This window comes from Equus asinus, chromosome 9 (genome assembly GCF_041296235.1).
Source record: "Equus asinus isolate D_3611 breed Donkey chromosome 9, EquAss-T2T_v2, whole genome shotgun sequence".
Taxonomy (NCBI): Eukaryota; Metazoa; Chordata; class Mammalia; order Perissodactyla; family Equidae; genus Equus; species Equus asinus.
Window position 1 is genome coordinate 70300571 of NC_091798.1, and position 24104 is coordinate 70324674.

General features: G+C 36.7%; 1 protein-coding gene across 50 annotated transcripts in view; it reads right to left on the reverse strand.

The window, feature by feature from the left end:
• The window catches only part of PAM (peptidylglycine alpha-amidating monooxygenase), a 274133-nt gene that overhangs the window by 24005 nt on the left and 226024 nt on the right, over nt 1-24104 (reverse strand). For 27 of the 50 annotated variants that reach the window (XM_070517694.1, XM_070517690.1, XM_070517684.1 and 24 more), the window contains exon 15: nt 10705-10834. In XM_070517694.1, coding sequence (XP_070373795.1) covers nt 10705-10834 — 130 coding nt within the window. Of the gene's footprint in view, nt 1-10704; nt 10835-20231; nt 20556-24104 lie in introns of all 50 variants that reach the window. The other 23 variants (XM_070517666.1, XM_070517661.1, XM_070517655.1 and 20 more) reach the window with 1 other exon arrangement.

The following is a 24104-nucleotide window of genomic DNA, read 5'->3' on the forward strand; positions in this document are numbered from 1 at the left end:
GATATATTTGCAATCTAGACAGGCGACAGATTGCTCAAATCTGTCATACACTTATTGATTAATTGGTTGATATTTTTATGGAACTTATGTAGAGTACCACTAGGAGAAAAAAGATTTCAAAATTACATTTTCTTGCCATTAAAAATATATATCACACAATTACTTGCGCTTCTTGACTTTACAGTCTTCGGGGTATATTTTTCCTGAAAGATAACAATAAGTCCCTGAAGTAGTTCTTATTAATGACGCACTCAATTGAATACAAAATATTGATTCAGCTTGTAAGCTAAAACTTAAGTAATACTTTACATATGCCATTATGTGTAGTTAAAACCACACAGCAGTACCTAGAAACAAAATACATAAGTTTATGAAATGGAAGTAACGTCACTAACAAAGCAGATTTTATGACATTCATGGGATGATTATTAAATTGAAATGTGAAATTTTATTGGATAGAAACAATGTAAGAATATACAAGGTCTTATTAAATCAGAGTAAAGGGCAAAGATGAAGTAACTCTTTCTTAATACTATGAAACGCCAGAGTTTGCCCTGTATCTGAAACTCTATTTCAATATGAATTTCTGTACTAAAAACATAACTATTCTTCTAGAAGACAGAGTATTGGAATCAACCATGAATGGTCTCTATTTTTTTTCTAACTTGTCTGCGATATTGGATAACATAAGTCCAGCATGTCTAAGGCTCATAGTATGCTAAAAGTTCTACATTCATGTGAAACAGGATGAAGTTGCTTCATTTATGATCTCTTTTAAGGCTTATATTCCTCATTATTCAGAAACATTTCAGTGCTTTGTAATGGCAATCTAAATAATGTGAGAATAATGCTTTCCTTGACCGTAAGGAGTTAAAATCTGTTTTCTCTTTTTTTTCAGTTGAAATTTTGAGATAATTGTAGATTCACATGCAGTTGCAAGAAATAACATGGAGAGATTCCATGTACACTTTACCCAGTTTCCTCACTGATAGCACTTTGCACAACTATAGTACAATATTATATCCAGGATGTTGATGTTAATATAATCCACGGATCAGATTTAGATTTCCCTTTCCCTTTTGTATTTCCTAAAATTTTCATTTATTCTTGCAGTTTATTTGCTTGGGCATGGAATATACTAGTACATTACTTCTCTACTCCACCCCTACCTAGGAGTTAGTAATATGGAAAGTTACTAAATCCTCATCACTTACTAAGTGCTTTCCACTTCATATGTAGATAGTGTTCTGATTCACCATTGACAGCTAACGCTAGTGGCAGTCCAATCATATATCCTGATAAAACTGGAGCCTATCAGACCTCAGCACACCTAACTCCACATCTCCTCTTATTTGCAAAATGACAAACCATACAGGAAGCCTGGAATATTTACTTGCTCATGATTTCCCCAAGAAATGGGTTGGAGTAATTCTGTAAGATAACTGCCCCTTTGGTTTGTCTTGTCATTCACTTAAATAATCTCCATCAGCCCTAAATCTCTGGTCCGACTATTTTAGGAAATACATTCTTATGACTTATTGATGGGGAGAAAGTAGAAAGGCGATCCCATCCACCGCACCAGAAGCATACATTGAACTCCTATAAACTTAAAGCATGTTTTTTATAGCTTCAGCTTATTTCTCCAGATATTGGAATATTTCAAAATGTAAACTCTAACTTAAATTACTCACTGGCAGCCATGAAAGTTCAGGGTCAAGGACCTGAAATGTTGGTCTTGGCTTCCAAGAAAACAAGCTCCCTTAAGGAAGAAATATAAACAAGCCAGACCCACAGTCCTTACGCCAGTCAGGTCGAATGAAGATGTTGCAGCTGATGAGCAGGTAAGGGAAAAACATCCTTTATCAATGGTACTGTTCTGCACTGCCCACAAATGTAGAAAAAAATGCATCAAGCAGCTGATGCTTTACTGTCACAAACACAATTTGTGTGTGGGTGTCTATACTTACAATTTAGAAATGTCAAGTTTCTAGTGGTGGTAATAAATAGTAAAAAAAACTAATTTGAGCATCATCCTCTTTTATTTTATTATCCACCTTTTGGTGGTATTACAGTAAATTGTGAAATAGAAACTGAAGGAACGAAGAGGAAAATACGTAACAAAACTAAATAAGCTACAGAGTGAATAAATCAGATTTTTACAATAAAAAATTGGATACTTAGAAAATATCAGATCTCTCAACTTATCAAGCTCTCTCTCTCAGTATCTTATTACAATGTAACAACCAATAATTTTGGTTTCTTTTAGGGTTTTTTGCTATCACAAATTACCCTCATGTCATTAGTGTGTACAGAGGGCATTTTATTTGATGCTTAAGATCAGCAACTTTTCCTATCTTTACAGCTTTATGATTATTATTCATAGTATTCCTACACTTCGTCTGTATCCATTAAGGATCTCAGTGATTAGGCAAGTTCTTGAATTTAATGATTATAGAGAATCTGTTCATTTAACCACCACCTCTCAAAACAAAGAAGAAAAAAATAACACAAAGTAAACAAAACATAAAAAAACAAAAACCAAAGATGACACTCTACTTATATTAGCATTATTTAAACATATTAATTTACTTCAATAACATAAATAACAAATAATAAAATAATAGAATTCTTTGGAAGATTATAGCTTTAAAAGGAATTAACTACAACAAAATAGGCCCAACTATTTCACTGAAAATCTTTTGTGATACCCTTTGATAGACATCTATATGTTTAAACTGACAGCATCAAGGGATATTCGATCATTCAATTGATTGGTGGACCTAGTCCTAATCCTTCCACTTGGGATAGCTGGAGCTTCAGGCAATGAACAGCTGGCCGCTGGTAGTTACACGCAGCAAGTAATAAAAGAAATTGATGTCTTTTTCTTAAATGGGAAAATCACACACAGACACACATTAAATCTGTGAAATAAAGTAGTTTATAAACTCTCTTATAATTCAAAAAAGGTAACCCTTGAACAGTTCACAAATGGATGTCAGATTACAGAGCTGGATACATCGTTGCTATAGCAAACTGTCTATGCAGCGTTCTAAAGCAGCTACCCCACATTTTACGCTGTGGAGAGGTCTTTATTTCAACCACATTTAACTTTTTACAGGATATAATAATCCCCTGCACATTTCACACAGTGCCTGGAGCTCTGCTGATTTTTGTTTGCTTCTCTGAAAAAGCACTCAGCCGAAAAGGCTGAACAGCAGCCTGTGGGCCGGAATTCATCAGTTCTTTATTTTAGCAGTTTGAATGCCCCATTAATGATTTTGCACATTAGCAGCTAATCAAACAGTTTAGATAAGGCTGAGAAGAAACGCTTTGCTATACTCACACAAACAAAAAGAACTAGAGTAAGGAGAAAATAAACTTCTGGGCCATCAATCAAAATTAAGGGAATGCAAAATAAATAACAGCAACTGAAGAAAGAAGTAAAATATAATTCTCTAATTATACAAATTAAGAAGCTGGAGAAGGAACCATAGGTTTTCAAGTGAGAAAATAAGTGGACATGTACCCTCAATGTTAGGAAAGCAAAGACATATCATACAAAGGCCAGAGACTTTAAATGGGATATAATTTAATACTATGTTGAAAACACTTCTGAATATATATACACATTCCAAAAAATCCCTGTGAGGAGGAAAAGAGGTGGGCAGTCAAAGAAACCAGCATGACTATTTACGGCCCTGATAGACCTAGCATCAGAGACATCACAAATAGGGATGAAAAGAACAAAGAACCAGGTATGACACAACCGGCTCTGTTCGGGCCCCGAGGCCCCTGGGGACAAGTCACTTAACAAAGTGCCTTTTGTTACTCAACAGAATGAGGCACTTATTAAAGCCCTCATTTTTTGGACTAGGGTATTGAGAGTTAGAGAGTTCAAATGTCTTGATGCAGGTCTCAAAGCTAGGAAATGGTAACCAAGATTCAAACCCAGGTCTCCTGTCTTTGAAAATGTGGTTTTCTCTTACAAAGACTGACCTCACTAGACTGGAGAATCTCTTTGCCAGTTATCAAATTTACTTGGATATGTAGATGAGATGGAAAAATAGTCAGATAACCAAGAAAAATTAGAGAAAGTAACAGAAAACTGGAAGAAAATGGCTCAAGTAAAACGGCAAATGGCAACAGGAGAGAGAAAGGCAGAATATGGCAACATTCTTTTTCTAGAACTCCTTACACTGTTGTCTCAGATATGAAGGTACTAAGGTGCCACTCAGTCACCTTGAGTTCTGTTTTCCAGGCCCAATTAACTCTTAAGGTATGAACGAAGTTGCAGATGTAGAAGCAGAACCTCGAGCTGATATCTTAACTGAGACTCTGGAAAATTAATGAGGCAATTCTGAAACTGATTTTTCTGAAAGTTAGGAAGCAGACAGGTTTCTGAAACAAGAGATCTTGGCAAAATTCCATACAGCATTGATGAAGAGACAGTTTGTGAGCTCTTTGGCGAGTAGGTGGGACAAGGTTCCCAGAAGACCACATCTTTAAGAACAAAACTTGCTAAACCAACTATTCAACTACTAAAATTTTATAAACATTTATGAAGATATGAAAGGCATGCTCACCAAACAGACTTAAGATGTGGCTGGGAAGGACAGCATATTCTCTGCTTAATTAAGAATAAAATAATGTCTGTAAATTGAAGCAAGGCTAAATCTAATGAAGTGAAATGTTATTGGAATAAAATCCTGAATTCAATATTTTAAAAACACTGCATAAGTACAAATTTCCAGTAAAAAATTGAGCACAATTTTATGAAATACATTTGGAGATCTTAGTAGATTATAAATTCAACACAAGGCTGTTGAAGAAAAGTGAATACAACCTTTTTATATTGACAGATACCTAAAATACACATCAAATACAGTAACTGCATTGCTGGTCAGATAATACATTAGGTGCTGTGGCCACTTCTCAACCAAACACTTTAAAGAGCTGAGAAACCAGAGCACCTTCAGATGAAAGAATCATGTCAGCATGAAGACTGGTTGAGGGCCTGGGGGATATTTGGTCTGGAGAAGATAACAGTTTCTTCAAATATGCAAATAATTGACATGGATAAATGGGAATGAATTCATCCTGCATTAGGCTGTCATGAAGCTGGAGTTATAGGACTCAGATTTGAGTTTAACATAATTAAGAACTTTATAACTTCTAGATGAGTCCCATAATTAGAAAGTATGTCTCATATCTAGGGAATTTCTTGGCACGGAAAGAGTTCAAGCATTGGATGACTGTGGAAGATTTTTTTTAAAAATTTTTTTTGAGGAAGATCAGCCCTCAGCTAACATCTGCCAATCCTCCTCTTTTTGCTGAGGAAGACTGGCCCTGAGCTAACATCCTGTCCATCTTCCTCTACTTTATATGTGGGACACCTGCCACAGCATGGCTTGCCAAGTGATGCCATGTCTGTACCCGGAATCCAAACTGGCGAACCCTGGGCTGCCGAAGAGGAATGCGCGAACTTAACCACTGCGCCACCGGGCAGGCTCCTGTGGAAGATTTTGTAAAGAAAGAGAAGTTTGCATTGGGTGGGAGGTTGGAGATGAGCTCTCTGGTGGACATTTGCTATTCTGGGTGCCCAATGTCTACTGCCCTATGTTGTGCTAAGGGAACTTCAATTTTTCTTTAGTTGAACCAACATTCTGAGCCTTGCTCTCAGCCCATTTGCTTTGGATGATGTCAACTCCACTCTAACATTCCACGGACAGAACAAAAAACTTACACTAAGCCAAAGAGTGGATTTAATTCCTCTGCCCACAAGGACTGGTTCAGGGATGGAGGAGACAGGACCTAAGTCAGACCAAAGAATGCTAAAAGACTCAATGTCAGGATTTTCTGTTGAGCTATCAGGGACATAGACTATCTTTTCTGTGAGACAAGTGCGACAATGTGATTCTGAAGCTGCAAGGCAGGAGGGGGATCAATCAAACCCTAGGAATGGAGCCAACCAGGAGAAAATAGATTGAGAAGTGGATCCTGGTGATGTCATTTGGGCTACCATACGCTTGAAGTTTTCACTTATACTAACTACTAAAAGACCTCTTTTCTTAAGCCAGTTCATTTTGCGTTTTCTCTCTTTTTGGTAACAGAAAGAATCCCAAGTGACAGTGACTTCCAAGATCCCTTCCAACTCCATGTGAAGAAATGATAATTGACATACAGGAAACAACTTTTAACATCTAAAAATCAGGGGTAAAACCCACGGTTTAGTTAAGTGGGTTTGTGATGTGAGTCCTGCAGAGTAGAACCTCAACCACAGCTGAGATTAAAAAAAGAATGGCCAAGAAGCAGGCCTTTGATAGTGGCCTGAGTTAATAATAATCCCTAATTAATTCTCAGTAGTCAAAGCTCTTTTGATATCATCAAATCAACTGCCTTTAATAAGTGCTATTCTCTTCCTTCCTACCTGATAGCTCTGATTTTAAGACAGAGACCCAGGAACAGCTGTTACTGAGGCAGGAGCTACTGAGCCCCTGCTGGGGGGCATTTAGACTTTAAAGAGCTCTAGCTGACAGGCTGCCCTAACACCAGGGCAGACAAAAGGCTCTTTAAGTTTCATTACACCCTGCTGGTAATAGGCATTTCCTATTTCAGAGAGAAGAAGCTTCTTAAAGTGGCCATACTGAAGTAAGGGGCAGACAGCAAGGAAAATGGAAATCAAATTGAGAAAGGGAGTGACAATCATCTTTCAGGAGGCTAAGTGGTTTATTATTATTATTATTTTGGTTTTCATGCTTACTTAGCACGGTTAAGTAGAAGAGTAAGGGCTGATCAGGGCTATCAGGAAGGAAAGAAGAGAATAGTACTCATTAAAGGCAGTTGATTTGATGATATCAAAAGAGCTTTGGCTACTGAGAATTAATTAGGGATTATTATTAACTCCAAGAACTTTCTGATGCTTAAAGAGTGATCACCTCCTAAGAACCAGGGGCTTCAGGGTCCTTAGATTTGATTCAGAGCAAGCTCTGGTCTTAGGGAACCTACAATTATGTGAATACAAGAGATATCAGGATGGGAAAGATTCCAAGGAAAATTAATATATGATTTCTCACTACTCCATCCAAACAGTGGTAGTGTAGGGGATCAGAACTTGCCACCCCAAAAAGAGTCTCTTTGGCTTGATTATTTTTAAGGACAAAGACTCTGAAAGAAACTTCGACCGTCTCCCTAACTGCCTAAAAGAATTGAAGACAGAAGGCCTGTTCCAGGAAGGAGGTACTACCATAAAATAGCTATAGTATAATACAAATGAGGTATGATAGCAAGCCCATTTTTATCAAAGTTCTGTCTCTCAGGTCACATTGTCTATAGATGGATCAGCAAACACTTATTTATCAAACATCTGCATTTCCATCTCCATGTAAATTGCCTTCCTCCCTCTAAAGTCCCAAACCACTACCCCCAACATCCTCTGTCTTTAGCTGAAGATGGTATTTAAGGTGGTGGTTTTGGCCATTCTGGCAAGTTACTCAGTTTTCCTGGGGTTCTCCCATGTATACATGATATTAAACTTTGCAATTTTATAAAATATGCAATTTGCATGTTATTAAACTTTGTTGCAATTAAACAGTTGCAACAAGAATGCAATTTCCACTCAAACTTTAATTTCCATTGTCTTTCACCAGCACATCATAAATTCTACAGGAAGATGCTTTTTCTTTGTAGAATCTTTGGATATTTAACGAGGGAGAAGAAAAACTATCTACTTTGTCTATTTATATGTGACTTATGCATGTGGGAAGGATGGTCATGCATGACCATTCAAAGAACAGAACCCACAAATCCGAATCTATTTGCCTAAAAATTAACTAACAGAGTAATCCACTTGTAGTTCTCTTCATGAATAATAAAGCAAAGAGTGGTTGAAAGCAGAGATCTGAGTGCCAGAAGAGAATTTCCTCACAACCACGGATTGCAAAGGATGCAACATCGCCAACAGGCAACACAAGAGAGGCAGAAGGAAAGAGAGATAAAAATATTCTTATATCTGAAAGATAAAGATAAAGAAGAAAGAAACAGATTTAATGAGTTATATTAGCACTTCTGCTCTAAAGAAGTCTTACTTTTTTTAAATTGAAGTTTAGCTCACATAGAATATTATGTTAGTGTCAGGTGTACAACATAGTGATTTGACATTTATATACATTACGAAATGATCACCACGAGAAGTCTAGTAACCATCTGTCACCATACAAATTTATTACAATATTATTGACTATATTCCCTATGCTGTATATTACATCTCATAATTTATTTATTTTATACCTGGAAGTTTGTGCCTCTTAACTCCCTTCACCTATTTTACCCATACCCCCACCTCCCTCCCCTCTGGCGACCACCAGTTGGTTCTCTGTATCTATGAGTCTGTTTCTGTTTTGTTTTGTTTGTTCATTTGTTTTGTTTTTTAGATTCAACATATAAGTCTTCCATTTTTAACAACACTCCTTTGTTGGTGTCATTTATCAGAGTAACACACCAGGGCTTTGGCAATGAAACTGGAAGCTATTTACACATAATACTAGCTATCTAGATGAAAGCTAGATGCCAGGAAAAAGCAGTTCTTCAACTAGGACTGCCATAAAAGTCACAGAAAATATTCTTATGTGGCTTTTGTTTCATAGTCTTGTGTCATTTCCTATCCCAAGCTGGCCTTTACTGATCCCTTTTTCTATTAAATGATTCCAGCCTCTGCTGTTTACTTGGAATGAATATCACATTAAAATGGAAAACTGGACTTTGTCCAATTTAGTTTTAGCTAGCAGAAACAGTATCAATGGGAGAAAATGATGCTGCAATTTTCTCCTCTGGTAAAATGTGGCTAGAAATCCATCCAGAAAATACAGCAATATTCATTAAAATGAAGAAAATATACTACAATGAATAGTAATAGTTTGCTTTTAAAAGCACTTGTTAAAATGCCATTAGATGCTCAATAATGAACAAGATGATGTAACAGAGATGTATGAATAGGAATGCTGAGTTCAATTGTTTGCTTTGAACTCTGAAGTGTTATCTTTCTCAGATTCCATTTTCAAGTGTGACAACTGGAAAAGACAATTAAATAGTAATGAAGTTGCCAATCTAGTTTGAAATGCGGATTGAATTCCGTTTTCAACTGCACAAAGAAAACTACATACATGTATAAGTGACTCAGCACGTGCAGCATAAGTTTGATCAACATCTCTGAAAATGGAGGAAAATAACAGCTGAATTATATACATGGGTCCTCAATTTTCCAAATGAGATCCTGTAACTGTACTCTTGAAAGGAGATTTGTTACACTTAATTATAAGATACTTGAAAATTTACCTTCATATGTAAATTTGTGATAAAACAAATGAAAAATGGATATTCATTACTCAGGAGAATTAAGATAATCTGCTAAATTTTGGAGCAAGCTTTTAGGAACAGCATCATGGGAATGTGCTCACAGTCCTCTAAAAGGCAATATCCCAAAGTGCATACGTGGGCCAGCTCTGGAGTCAGATGGATAGAAACTGAAGCCTGGCTTTCTCACTTACCAACTGTGAAACTTGGGGCAAAACACTTACCTTCTCTTGGTTTCTTCATCTGTAAACTGTGAGTGAGGATGACAATAATAGTGCCTAACTGCTGTGAGGCAATTTATGTAACCATTTTGAACAGTGACAGGCCCACAGTAAACACCCAATAAATGTTAGACATTTTTACCAAAAATCTCTATAAGAAAATGGAAGATAGAATGAAAGGTTGTAAAGAGAAAACCAGAGGAAAAAGCAGGACTATGAGTCCTAGTGTTATTCTTAACTTTGGTGCTCATGAAAAGAGCAAATTTGAGTAACAAAATTAATCTATATGAAAATGTGAAGGCCAAGGTACTGACTACTGCTACACATAGGGTGGCCAAACTGTTCCTACCACAATCTCCAGGACGCTCATCGTTATCACTGCCATGGAGCAGCCTGACGGAAAAGGAGAGTCCAATGGCCTTAGAATGGTTCTGTACCATTCTAACAAGGTGCCTTATTGTAGTGAACTAATAACTTTTCCTAGTTGATCATTTATCATGATGCACTTTCTTTGAAGTCTTGAAATGTCTCAGCAATGTAGTGTCTTAACTGCCTTTTATATTATTCTCCTTAGGAAGGTGGAGGTAGCTTCGAGGAGGAGGGAGAAAAATGATAAGTAGGCAGACTCACAGATTGTTATTGCATTCTGTCCATAAACTAGTTCCTGAAACCATTTTAATCATTTTAAAATGCACAAGACTTCCCCTCTGGTACTTATCACACTCATACGTTAAGAGAACAATTATGTTTTGCCCATAAAAATCAAGTTCAAAAAGAACCTTGATAGTTCTCTCACCATTTTTCTTGGTGTAATGAAAAGTGATGCATGCTATTTTTTTTTTTTTTTAAGGAAGATTAGCCCTGAGCTAACATCCACTGCCAAGCCGCCTCTTTTCGCTAAGGAAGATTGGCCCTGAACTAACATCTGTGCTTATCCTCCTCTATTTTATATGTGAGACGTCTGCCACAGCATGGCTTGATAAGCCATACATAGGTCCGCTCTTGCGAACCAAAACTGGCGAACCCTAGGCTGTGGAAGCAGAGCGCATGAACTTAACCACTATGCCACCGGGCCGCCCCGTGATGCATGTTGTTTTTATTTTCATTTACTGGTCGAAGGAAAAATATTACTTACTTTCCATCCCAGACATGGTCACCTCTGTGGAAAATCACCAGGTTATTCTGAAGGTCCAGAGCCACCCCAGAAACCTGGCCTGGTAACAAGTATACTCCAGGCCAATCCAGTGCCTCTTCTACATGGAAATCTAAAAGATAAAGACATACATTTAGTGTAAAAGGGAAAGCCAGTATAACCTCACGAAGATTCACAATGGTTATAAGAAACTCATGCAGTAATGTCACTAGATGCAAAGAAAAAAAAATAAAGCCGTGCTCTACATACAATATACCGCATGCACATGCCAAGTAGCTTTCGGAGCTATGAAATAAAGTGACTGTGAACTTGTTTCCTGTTTATTAGATGCCTGTATAACCGGCTTCCCCTTAAGTCATTAAAGAGCAAATTTGAGACTGCCTTCTTCATGACAAGATTCTTATTTTAAATCAGTATCTTTGGAAAATATGGCAACATGGATGACATCTTTCTAATACAAAGCTTTCAAATGTTGTAAATAAATAGCAACCATGGGCAATAAGCCTGTGTGTGTCTGTGTATCTGTCTGTCTCTCATCTAAATTCTGTGTAAATTCTGAATGTTGACTATACATTAGACCCTATAAGATTATTGCTTATCCCTTGTACAAGGAACTATATAACATACTCATCCCATTTCTCCTAACTTCAGTGTTGCTGTAACAATGGGAATGGAGAGACACTCTCTCTCACTGCTTGTATTTCACAGTGTCCTAACAATAGAAAGGAAAAATAGCAGAAACTTTGTGACCGAATGATTTCCAAATTCTTCTAATTTCTGATCAGAATACGTTTATCCTTAGAGAATACCAAGGTTCATTTGTGCTGATCCCTTTTATAAACACGCTCACGAATAAAGAGGTTTGATGTATGGGGTAGCTATACTGAGGATATAAAGCTCTGAAGATATTGTGCAATCTATTGTATCAGCGTCAATATTTCTGTCTCTCTTGAATGTTTCATCTCAACAGAGATGCTGAGAAGTAGAAAAGCAGCAATTCTAGCCTCATTTCTCCTTTCCACCCTCTGGAGGATGTGGCAACATACAGTGAAATCCTCAAAGTTAGGCATTAAAGACTGGAGGAAGAAACGGAAGCACAGGGCTTGTCTAATCAGCCTCTGAAAACTTCAGATGAAGTCGGTGTGAGGATAAACACTTTTAAATAATTCTCTCAACTACACAAAAGGAAACAGTACCTTTTCCCTCCAAATATTTTTACCTTTGCACATTGAATTTTTTTCTTTAATAAAAATTAACAAAACATAGCACAATCAATAGGATGCCTAGATCAATTCTGCCCACAACCTTTGTTGAAGCATTTTCAGCAAATACTCCCTAAGCGTATTGTCTATGTAAGGCATTATGTTAGATTCTGGGAACGCAAAGAAATAAAACATGGTTTTTGGCTTTGAGGAACTCATAGGATAAAATGAGAAAAAACAGAAACCAAATACTCATGACACAACGTAGTGCAGGAACACAGGAGAGTGTCCATGATCCTTCCTGAGGCGTGGCTGGGAGAGGGTAGGGTTAAGGTCAGACCTGGGAAGTTTCCTAGAGGAAAAGATATTTGTGTTTGCACTTAAAGATAACAGGGGGTTCATCGAGTATAGATGTGGGCAGAGAATATTTTGGTCAGAAAGAGTAAAAGCGAGCATGTTTATAATTGCAGAATGTGTTTCAAGATCTTTAAGAAATCTGGAAGGGATATCTGTATATGTCAGGTGTAGTTTGGGGAATGAGAGCAGGATTAACAGACCCAGAAATCTAGTGTAGCCTGGAAAATGTATTGTATATTACACGAAGAAGTATGGATTTAACAATGAATGAATGTAGTTCTCAGTTGTGCTGTCTTGATCTATACTTTGATTAATTTTGAGGCATGCTGCAAGTACTTTATTAGTAGCAGCAAAGCCCAGAGTTTGGGAATGATTTACTTTTGAAATATATTAGAGCACATGAGAATGTCATTCTCACTCACGTGTGTTGTGATATGCCTTCTCGAGCTGGAGAGAAGGGGGGCAGAGTTACAGCTGGCGTGCCTTTGCAAACAATTCTAGGCACAGCAGTGGATGTGAATGGGGCTGCTCAGATGAACAGCATTCATCATCTATCACGCTTGTCTTAACAGGAAAAAAGGACGCAAATTGCTGCTACCGGCGATTGGGAGCCACTGAAGGTTTTTAAGCATAGGGTGACATAATTAAAACTGTGTTTTTGAAAGTGAACTCTGGAAATAGGGTATAAGCATAATAATTAGAGATGTCTAGATAGATCAACAGATGGATAAATCATTCCTCAAAGAAAATGTTTTAGATTATTTGAAAGTTGCTTGAATCTCAGGTTGTACGTCATTCATTCTCGTCTCAGTTATAGCTAGTCCATTTGGTAGTCATCATTCTATACCCATTTACCAGCTCCTGAAGATTCTAGATGGGATTCAAGGGAACCTCAAACCTTGTGACAATATAGATATTTAATTGCTTTCACCAGATTCTCAGAGACCAGAACCACTACAACTAGATGGAATTTCTTGAGGACTAGAGATCATGTCTTATTCCCTATTTTGTCACCAAGTCTTGCACAAGGCCTGGCCCACTGTAATAGCCTAATTAATGCACTAAACTGCACTCTATGCTCCAGTTTCTATTATGCCATCAACTAGCATTTAAACATCCTTATAATTTCATAATTCACTTGTGCTATTTCTTTTTAGCCCTAGCACTGTGCTAATTGGCTAATTATTTTCATTAAGGGCAATAAACAAATATCACGTTTCTGGAACCTTTCTATTCAGTGGTCTACCACCAGGTAGAGGAAGCTAGGTGCTCATAAAAGAGCAGAGATACTAATTCTGATAGAAAATATGCAATGGCCAAAATAAATATATTGTTCTGGGGTCAAATGTGAATTTCATAAAGTACTGAAAATATTGATTAAAGAACTGAATAAAGAACTTTAATCTGGCCATGAATGATCCCAATTATCACTGACCTTAGATTGGTAAGCACTCCAAAGTCTGCACAAGGTCTTGACTAATAGGTTATTAACAACCTATTTTGTCACATATAAGAATCCTTTTAGGTTGGAAATTTTCAAGAAGGAAAAGTAGAATAAATATCTAGGACATATTTATTAAACATATACTTTCGGTGAATTTTCAAAACAGTTAAGGTGGTATGTAAGGAAATATATAAGCAGGCTAACACTATGAGCAACTTGGCTGTTCCAATACTGAGTGAACGCAAAGGAGAGCTATTTTGTGCCTGGCAAGACTGTTTGGAGAAATTATATTAAATTATTTTTAATTTCATTTAAAAATATGACTGCACACTTATTAAGATTACCTAGGCAAAATTTCAAAACTTTCGGAATTTAAGCCTCTGTGTTAACTAGGAATTCTAAAATAGTTAAAGGAAAACTGAGTTCATATCCTCTTCTGTGAATATTAGCTCAGTTAAGTGATGTTTTTGCTTCCAGTGTCACCATTTTTTCACTATTAGGTAGTTAAAGGCTATTCCCTTTAAGATTAAATGATCAAGAATCAGTGCAGTCATTTAGGACTAGTGGTGTACGTATATGGAATTAATACTGATGTTTTTCCAATCCCTGCCCACGTCTACATGAGAATCACAAAATGCTAGAATAGTGTTGGCTCATCCCAGATCATTTTCTCATTACACAGGAAAGAAACAGTAGGCTTGGGCCAGACTTCAGTCATCAATATCAAGGATGATTATTTTCTAATCCGCAATTAAGGAATATTTCAAATACTTATTAAAGAAATTGTATGATAAAATGTATGTGGGTTCTAACTTAAACTTAACATTTTCAATCAGGGACAAGTTAAAAATTCGAGTTCAGATTCCTCTAGCTTTTACTTAAGAAGTGATTCAGTATATGACTAATGTTGTAGACTTACAGTTTTAATTTGAAAATTCAATACAAATCTTGCATATGACCCTCAGCAAGCCATTCCCAACTCTAAGTATCAGCTGCTCTAAATTCAGATATCAAATGATAGGATTATTTCAGAAGAATCTTTGCATTCACTATAAATAAAAGGAAATGTGCAACCTCATATTCTGCCAAATATTTAGGAAAAAAAGTTACTACTTTCAGAAAAAATCAAACATTACTATTAAAATTGTACCAATAAATTACTTGAAGGATTTATTTAAGCTAAACTTTTCCAAGAAAACGATTAATGTTAGTAATCAATGCTGCTTTCATATGAAATTATTAATAAGCATTTAAAAGGGCATTCATTTATCTGTGTTACATAAAGACTAATAAAATCAGATAAAGTTGAAAAAAAAAGAATTCCAAACCCAGAACTATGACTTAACTTGAGTGTAACAAATTTCTTCCTATTTAATCTTAAGGAAAAGATCCTGATGAAAATCACAAGAAGACTTCAACAACAAGAACAAAATGTAATGGTTGCTTTTTCTGCACTTGTAAATTCTCATCTAGCGATGAAAAGATGCCTTATTTTGGTCGGGGATTGTTATTCATCAGAAGTGCCAGCAATAACTATAATTAACTAAAACTATAGGAGAAATATTTATACCTAAGTCAGAAAGAAAACAAGAATTAATTATAATGTTTCACTTAATGGGAGCGAAGTGAGGAAGAGACGTAAGACAACTAGGAGCTCAGAAGCATTCACAGAATTTCTTCTCTTTTTAAAATTTAATTGCAAATGAGATCTTCATCTTGGTTAAACTGTTTGGATACTGACTGAGAAAGTATGATCAAAGGTAATCTATTCCTAGAGTTCTCATGATTGTAGATGAGGTGATGGGATGATTGGACAAAACCAGTCTATCTATCCATCAATCATCTACCTCCCAATCTATAATTTTATTTACTGTGAAAAACAGAATAATGAAGTGATTAAAAATCAAGACTTGGAGCAAGTCTGCCTGGCTTTAAATCTTGGTTCCTTGGGCTGTGGCACTTTGGGCACTTGACTTAACCTTTTTATGCCTCAGTTTCTTCCTCTCTAAATGGGTTTATAAATAGCGTTGTTATGATGATTAAATGAGTTAATGCATCTAAAACACTTAGCCTGGTTCATAGTAAGGGGTATGTATGTGTTTGTTTTTATTATTCTCTTCCCCTCCAGAGATGAAAATTCAGCCCACTGATTGCCTTATTTTACCCTGGGAATTCTATTGACCCTAGAGGTAAGCATATGAATGAAATATGTTAAAAGTATGGACACTGAGTTAGGTAAAAGTTGTCCATAGAAATTAAGTGAAATCTAAATGTATGATAAAAATATTTACAGACCCTGTGAGTGCTCTTATCTGACGGGAAGCAGCACACAAATGCATATTTTCTGATGTCCAGAGGTGTGCAATATATGCTCAGTTGGGCTTCCATATGCTAGCAAATAGTAGTCCAGTCAAACTTGCTAGTGAGAATAGCTATCTGTAGTTTTAAATTTATTTTCCAACGAGTCTAGTTTCCAGAAGGCTACTAGAATAAAGACTAAGGTTTTGTTTCTAATCTATTAATGCTGTCTTAATATAGATATCAAACCAATGGTGGAAATCAAACTATGTTGTGTAAAAAGGAATGCAATTGCATCTCAATTTACCAAGATGAATATTTTCATACTGTATATCATGTATCACACGATCACTGTAAGTGATCAGAATTGAAGAGCCACAAACTCTCATTATGACAGAACAGTGCTATGTCATTTTCTGAATGTATCAAATTAGAGTGTCAAATTTTGCAGCATGCCTACACATTGCAAGAAAATTCTCTCATGGATGCTGCTTAAGTTAAAGTAGATAATATTTGGTTCTACTACTTTGGTGTTTAAATTTTTGAAATATTAATCCAATGTGACATTGATGGTAAGAATTATTATAATTATTAACATATTATAATATTTATTAAATGCTTTCTATGTGCCAGAAACTGTTTAAAGCATTTTCCATGTATTATGTGGAATACATGGAAATATTATTTGACCCTCACTTTAACCCTATGAGGATGGTACTGTTATAATCCTCATTTTACAGATGAGAAAACTAAAGCCCAGAGAATCTTTTTAAAATCTTGCTTAGGGACCACATAATAAGTGGTGCAGCTTGGATTCAAAGCCAGGAAGTCAAGCTCCAGGGTCTGAAGAGTTCCACATCATACTTCCTCCATGCAGTGGTTTTCAAATTTTATTTGGGCCAAATGGAGAACCGTTCCAGGGCAAGCTGTATTGTGAGTATACTCGTGCATGCACACACGCGTGCTTGAGCATGTATGGTGGGAGGCTGTAACTACTACTTATGCTTGAGGCATGCCCTTTCTAACAACAGTTTGAAAACCTCTGGTTTAGACTACAGCTGAGCCTGTCCAGGAAGTTTCTCTGTTTCTAACGCTGTTTTTACAACTATTGGGAGGAGAGTTTTCAGAATAGATTCACCAAAAGTTATGAAGATAAGATCTAAAAAAGAGGCTATTTTCAGATGTTTGCACTCTTAGAGACACACTGAAGACACCATACTTAACCATCTTGTTCCTGGGAATGCTAAAGACTTTCTCAGCTCTGCAGAGCTGGAAGATGTTATTCTATTGCGCTCTTCATGCAGCTTGTGCCCATTGATACTCAACTCATACTGAGGTGGAGAACTCAACTTTAAAGGCAGTTGCCAGGGGGTGGCACCCAGTGGAATTCAGACCAGTCTAAAGGTCCACAAAATGGTGTTGCTTTTGAAACCCTCAGGTAGTGCTGGGCCTACCACACAAAGTCACACCTGTATTTCTGAGTTGATGCAATAATTTCACCTTCAAATCCTCAAATCAGCTGGATGGGAACCATTCCCATACTGCAGTTCCAAAATAAGGGTCCGTTAATGAAATCTAAAGTGCTGCTGAAACCGCCACTGTATTGGGTTGTGCTAGTGCCATGAAGTGAGGACATCAGCACAGGGTCCTGAGTGGAAGCCTCCAGCTTCTACGCAGTGAGGGCCCAGAGCTCCACGGAGGGTATCTGAACTGGGCTAGCAAGTTAGCCCAGCTGATCGAGCACAAGTGTATTGAAACGTAAAGAACTAGAAGGTGCATATCAGTCCAAGCTTTAAATTCAGACTCTGCGACCTCAATCAAATGGGTTAACTTCTCCAGGTTTCAGTTTCTTCACTTGAAAATTAATAATAGGTCTCAAAGATACATGAAATGAGTAGGAGCTATAAAAATAAACAACACAACAGCCTTATATTTTCTTTTAATAATAATCTCCTATGAAAAGCTACTTTCTTCTTTGCAGCTAATACTACTCCTTATAGCAAATTAGGCACTTAGAGAGACAGATAATTGCTCCAGATCATCAGGGTCCCATTCTGAGCTTCACCTGGAATAAAGAAAGGGTATGAGAGAAACAATGGAAGACAATCCATCAAATTTATTCCCCTTGCTCATAGTCTAGGAAATATACATGGATTAGACTACTAATAGATTTTATCAGGGCAATACGTGCTAATAACTTTCTACTTTCTGTTTTGCAAGTGGAAGCTTCCTGTGGATAGGTCTTCGTCTGGCTTACACAAAGTAATGAAGCATCTTCAATTAAAGTTAGATATTACATTGTGTTATGATCAACAGTGAAAGAAACTGAAAAGAAAAAGACTTTTAGAAATAGCTTACCTAAATATGAGTTTTGCTATCTTGCATTTAATTTTAAAAAAGGTTTTGAATCAGAGTAGTGAAATAACACTAAAATAAATCATTTCAGAAAGAAAATACATGCACATTTCCATTCTATAATTAGGATTTGTGCTATATGTTTCTATGACTCATTATTTTATTTACTTTGGTGGCATTCACTCATGTATTTAAAATGGAAGGAAACTTCCTGAACCAGATCCTGGAGAAATATTTTTTTTCTTCTGGGCACTACCATTTTGACCACCCCGGAAGGTATGAGGAGATTTGGCAAGTAAATGTATTTCGGGTATTTTAAGCATTTCTTTCTTTGAAAAACTAAGTAGGTTTCAGGGATACAACGCCTTAAGTCAAATTATGATTTTTACACTGACACTTATGACGCCTATAAGTCATCATGTCATTATTCCAAATCCAAGAGCAACAAAGAGAAGTCATGGAATAAAGCATGCCTCAACTCCAACACTTCACATTGGAATAGAATTGGATTCTTACCCAAGAGGCCCCTTTTGCCTTTTACATTTCCATGTTGTTTGGATTACAATTTACTGTCCTTAATACAGAGGTTCAGACAGACACTCCAGTCTATTTATGAAATGGATAGGGACATGATAAACTGCAGATTTCTAGGCACCATACTCAGGATATCCATTCATTTCTTTTTTGGTAGGATTCAGAACTCCAGATCTTTCATAAGCACCCCGGGTGATTCTAGTGCAAGGAGGTCCAGGGACCACCTCTTGAGAAACACAGTTTCGTTAGATGAATTTAGAATGAGTTAAGTGGGGCTGATTCTGTTTACATATGAAGAAGTAAAAATCTGGGTTCCAGTTAACATTTTACAGAGACTATTAGGCCAGTCCCAATGGACAATACTTGAAACTTCTGTGTGAGCAAAAGAAAGTGCATGCTAATTTTTTCAATTATAAATAAAAATCTGCTGGGTGTTGAATAATTTATGGCTTCCTGCAAAGCTGTATTTGAAAACATCAAGCTGGCAGCCTGCGCCATTCCAGCCCACACATAGACAGCTGCCATGCACGCATATCCGTTACTCTTTTGGAGATCATCTCCACATGCTGTATTATCTGGCTTTCCACATTAGCAAGTAACGTGAAACACAATCAATATCACAGAGGCCACAATACAATTAAAAACAAAGGGAGGCATCTATAGCTTGCTGGCACAGAAACCTGAAGGGAATAAAGTATTGTCCTCTAATTATGGAAGCCAATCCTGGTTAGAAATAAAGATAAATCTGACAGTTACTGACTTGCAGGAGGTCCCTCCAGAAATAACTATCCAACTTTCCAATTAAGATAGTAATTGATAATGGAACTTAAGAAATCAAAGTCATAAAAACGGTTACATTTTACAAGTCAATTAGATGAGAATGTCTGAAGTATAAAGATTCTTTTGAGAGAAATTTAATTACCTTAAAAGAAGATAGTGTATAAGCATTTTATACACTGTGACTTTATATGTCAGGTTTTGAATTTTCAGTTTCTTTCCATCGAGTAAAACAGAGAAAGTTGATTTGGTAAGAATTTGTTACCCTGAACTGCATATGCCCTCTCCAACATAATTCAAACATTTTCAGTCCTAGTAATTCTGGCTCACAAATTGAACAGAATTTATGTAGTATCGGACCAAAACAAAAACTCCTCAAAGGTGGTATCTGATAATCCAAATCTGAGTAACATTTTTTCTAATGAGAAGTCCTTTTTTATTGATGAGTTTTTTTCACTCATTAATTTTTATTCCCTTCAGATTTTGCTAATGTGGATTGTAGCATTTCATATTGTACTCTTTAAAAAAAGCCCTAAACGCACCTCCTGTGTGTTCTGGTTCCCAGGTGCCTTCACCAGGTAGGGGCTGCGGTACTGAGATAACTCTGCTCTCTGTTGGCCTCAAAGTAGATTCTAGTCTGTGGAATTTGTGAATTCTGTCTCTGACAAGAATAGCATTGCCCCTGTCCTCATGCTCTGCACTCTCTCTGGCATCAGATCGACCGAGATCCTTCTTTTGGACTACATTTGCAATCTCAGCTACCAGGTCTGACTCTGATTCTGCCTTTTCTGTAGGGTTATATTTATGCACATGAACAACATCTTCCCTTTCTCCTAGCAGCTTGGAAAGCAGTGAATAGAAATCACCTGTGGAAAAAAGAGAAGAGATAAGGGGTGGAGGGTTGATAAGAGTGCAAAATTTACAAAATTTTGTGCCTTAAAAATCAGTGAGAGAGAAGGTTGCTCTCAGACTTTCAAGGATGGGGGAGAAAAAAAGAGATGATTTTCCAGAACAATGAAAAAATAATATGCTTCACATTTGATTTGATATACCACCTGTTTTGTTCTGTTATCTCAGGAGTCAACAATGCTAGATAACCTCCATTAATATGTTAGTAGAGACAAAATAATGCATATGTGATTGCATGGCACATTTCAATAAACTGTCACAGGATAATTGTACTGGTTTGGAAGTTAGAGTTGATCAGATTTCTAAAATAAAATATTATCAACAGTTATATCAGAAAACAGCTATCTTTACAGGAAAACTCTTTGAAGTTGTCTTTAAAAGTCTATTAAAGAGTAATCCACAAGAAATTAAATATATATTCTTGAGCAGGTGCTGTAAAACACACAAGAAATCTACCAGATATGCATCTACTTGGCAATTTGAAAACCCAAGTTTTATTATTATTATTTTGTTAGCAGTGCTATTGTAAGTAGTTCCAGTTGTTTATTTTAAACAAGAAATGAACAAATTCCAGAAAAATAATTTTTTGAGAAAAGAATACTTTTTCTCTTTTTAAGATTGGCACCTGAGCTAACATCTCTTGCCAATCTTCTTTTTTTCTTCTTCTTCTTCTCTCCAAAGCCCCCCAGTACATAGTTGTATAGTCTAGTTAGGGGTCCTTCTGGCTCTGCTATGTGGGATGCTGCCTCAGCATGGCCTGAGAAGCAGTGCCATGTTAGGGCCCAGGATCCGAACTGGTGAAACCCTGGGCTGGCGAAACCCTGGGCCACTGAAGCGGAGTGCGCGAAATTAACCATATGGCCACAGGGCCAGCCCCGGGAAAAGAATACTTTTAGATCAGTTTCAAACAAAAGAGAAGATTTGCACAAACTAATATCACTGAAGTAATTCATCACTAAAATGTATTTCATGTCTTCCTGTACTAAGAAGTAAACTTGGATATAATAATCTAATTCCATCAAAAATTATTTATAAAATATTATGACAGATGTAAAATATGACTATGAAAAGTTCATGAAGCATTTTAATCCTCATTATTTACATCTATGGCTTCAAATCCATTTACATCAATTGTGTGAATGGGAAACATATTATTCTCAGTGGAAACATAAATTCGCTTTCCTAAGTCAAACTCAAAGGTAACCTACAGCTCTGCCTTTTCCTCACCCTATTCTAAGTGCTACTAATGAAATTACTTATGACTATGGGGTCTGATTGCTTAAGTTTTAATTACATTTACAGCATGACCATATAATATTTATAAAATCTTTTTTATGACCATTAGGAAATGAAAATGATAACTGGTTTAGCCATGATACATTCCACTAAAGAATATATTATTAAGAAATTGCTGCAAGGGGATATGAAGTCTTTCCAAAATGATGCTAAGAGATCCTGTCATGTTTACAAATAGTCTTGGTTTAATGATTCAAAGTAGGTTTTCAATTCTTGCCCATAAAAGCAGCTTCTCCCAGGTGAAATCTTCAATCAGAAAATAATTACCAAGTAATAGGGCCAATCTCAGTAAAATGAACAAAGCAAATTATAACTCAACCACATGTGTTAGGCCACAGTGGCATTCTGCCTCACAGAAGAGAAATTAATCCATTACTGAGAAATTCTCCTACCCCACACACTAAACATAGTTTAATACGCTGTTGTACAATGAAACATTTTATATACAAAATAAAACACAAGATTATTTCAGGGACAGATAAAAAAACATCACCTTAAAACCTGAATCCATGTCATTATGCTAACATTGATGGCGGAACACAGGCTCAGAACTATGCACGGTTATTCAGGTTTGTCAGCAAAAATCTAAAAGCTGTGATAAAATACTAAATGCAGAGCACTCCAGATCCTTTGAAATTCTCATTTGCAATTATCATTGGGGTTAGGAAAACAAAAATTTGGCAATGTAACAGGCTTGGCTGCACACAGATTGCACTGGCCTTGTGAGACCATAGCTTTAGAGCTGCAGCATCTCATCTACAGAGGTTACATGTGAGAGAGACAGACCACTAGATGGCTATCTCTTACATTCTTACGCACAAACTAGAAAGATTTTTTTTCCTCTTCTGGCGTATTGGATATATGGAATACCGAAATGTTAACCATTTTTCTTAGTCATATTAAGATCTTGATTTAGGAAATAAACCTAACCTTGAGTGCAATGGATGGAATAGAATATAAATGGAGGAAGTTGGATGGTCTCTACCCGAGTCTTACCTCTCAATATTCCTTTCTTTCTTTTCAGTTTGTTACAGCCAGATTGGACTTTTACTTCCTTGAATGTCAACTCTAAAATGTTGTTTCTTCTTCCTGGGACATTCTCTCCCCAGAAATCAACTAGTTCCTCAACTTTCAGATCTCACTTAGGCATCACTTACATCCAAGAAGCCTTCCTTGACAATGAAATTAGGGACCTTTGCTATGTGCACCTACAGCCCTCCACTCTTTCCCTGAATTGTTATTACCTAATGTCTGGTCTGTATTTCACACTAATGTTCAAATCCAACCCTGATACTTCATAGCTGTTTTGTGCCTTTAAGCAAGTTACTTAACCTTATAAAGTAGATTAACGATAACTACCTCTAAGAATTGTTTTGTGGATTTAAAGAAGATAGTTAATGTAATATGCCCAGTCCAGTGTATATCATAAAGTAGGTATCACTAAATTGTAGCTATTATAATTACTAACGAAAGAGATATAAACTCTAGTGGCAACATGCATCTGCTTCAATCTATTGTTTATCTAAAAATTTACACATCAGTTCCTATTTTGTATTGAAGTATTGGGATTTCCATAATGGAAAACAAGCCCCCTTTAAGTTTACAGCCCTCTATTTGCTCAAGTCACTATGGCTGCCATTGGGATTTGCTGCCTGGCTTTGCCAAAGGAGGTTGTATCTGCACTTGCTCTCATTTGTTTTAGTCTATGTTTGGAGAAAGAATTATCCCTCCTCCAGTGTTCTGGATGCCAGCCCTTCCAGTGGCCCCCAGAGCCTTTGCTACCTGCTTTCTTTTCTTTTCTGTTACTACCTCTCTGCAAAAGACTTAACTCACAGGCTATAAACACTCACTTTGGGCTTATCTTCAGTGGTCATGGAGGCAAGAAGAGATCCTCTGACACAGTATGTCTTTCAAGCTTTCCCATCTTTCCTCTTCCTTTAACAAGTTCCAACGCTGTCTAAAAGAGTTTTCTGTGATAATGGAAATATTCTGTACCTGTGCTGTCCAATATGATAGCCACTAGGCACGTGGGGCTACTGAGTACTTGCAACGTGGCCAGTGCGACTGAGGAACTTAATTTTTAATTTTACTTACTTTTAATAAATTTATATTCAAATTTAAATAGCTGCATGTGGTTAGTGTCTACCATGTTGGATAGTGTAGGGCTACAAGCTGCTCTATCCTTCCTCACATGCTTTTCTTTCCCTACA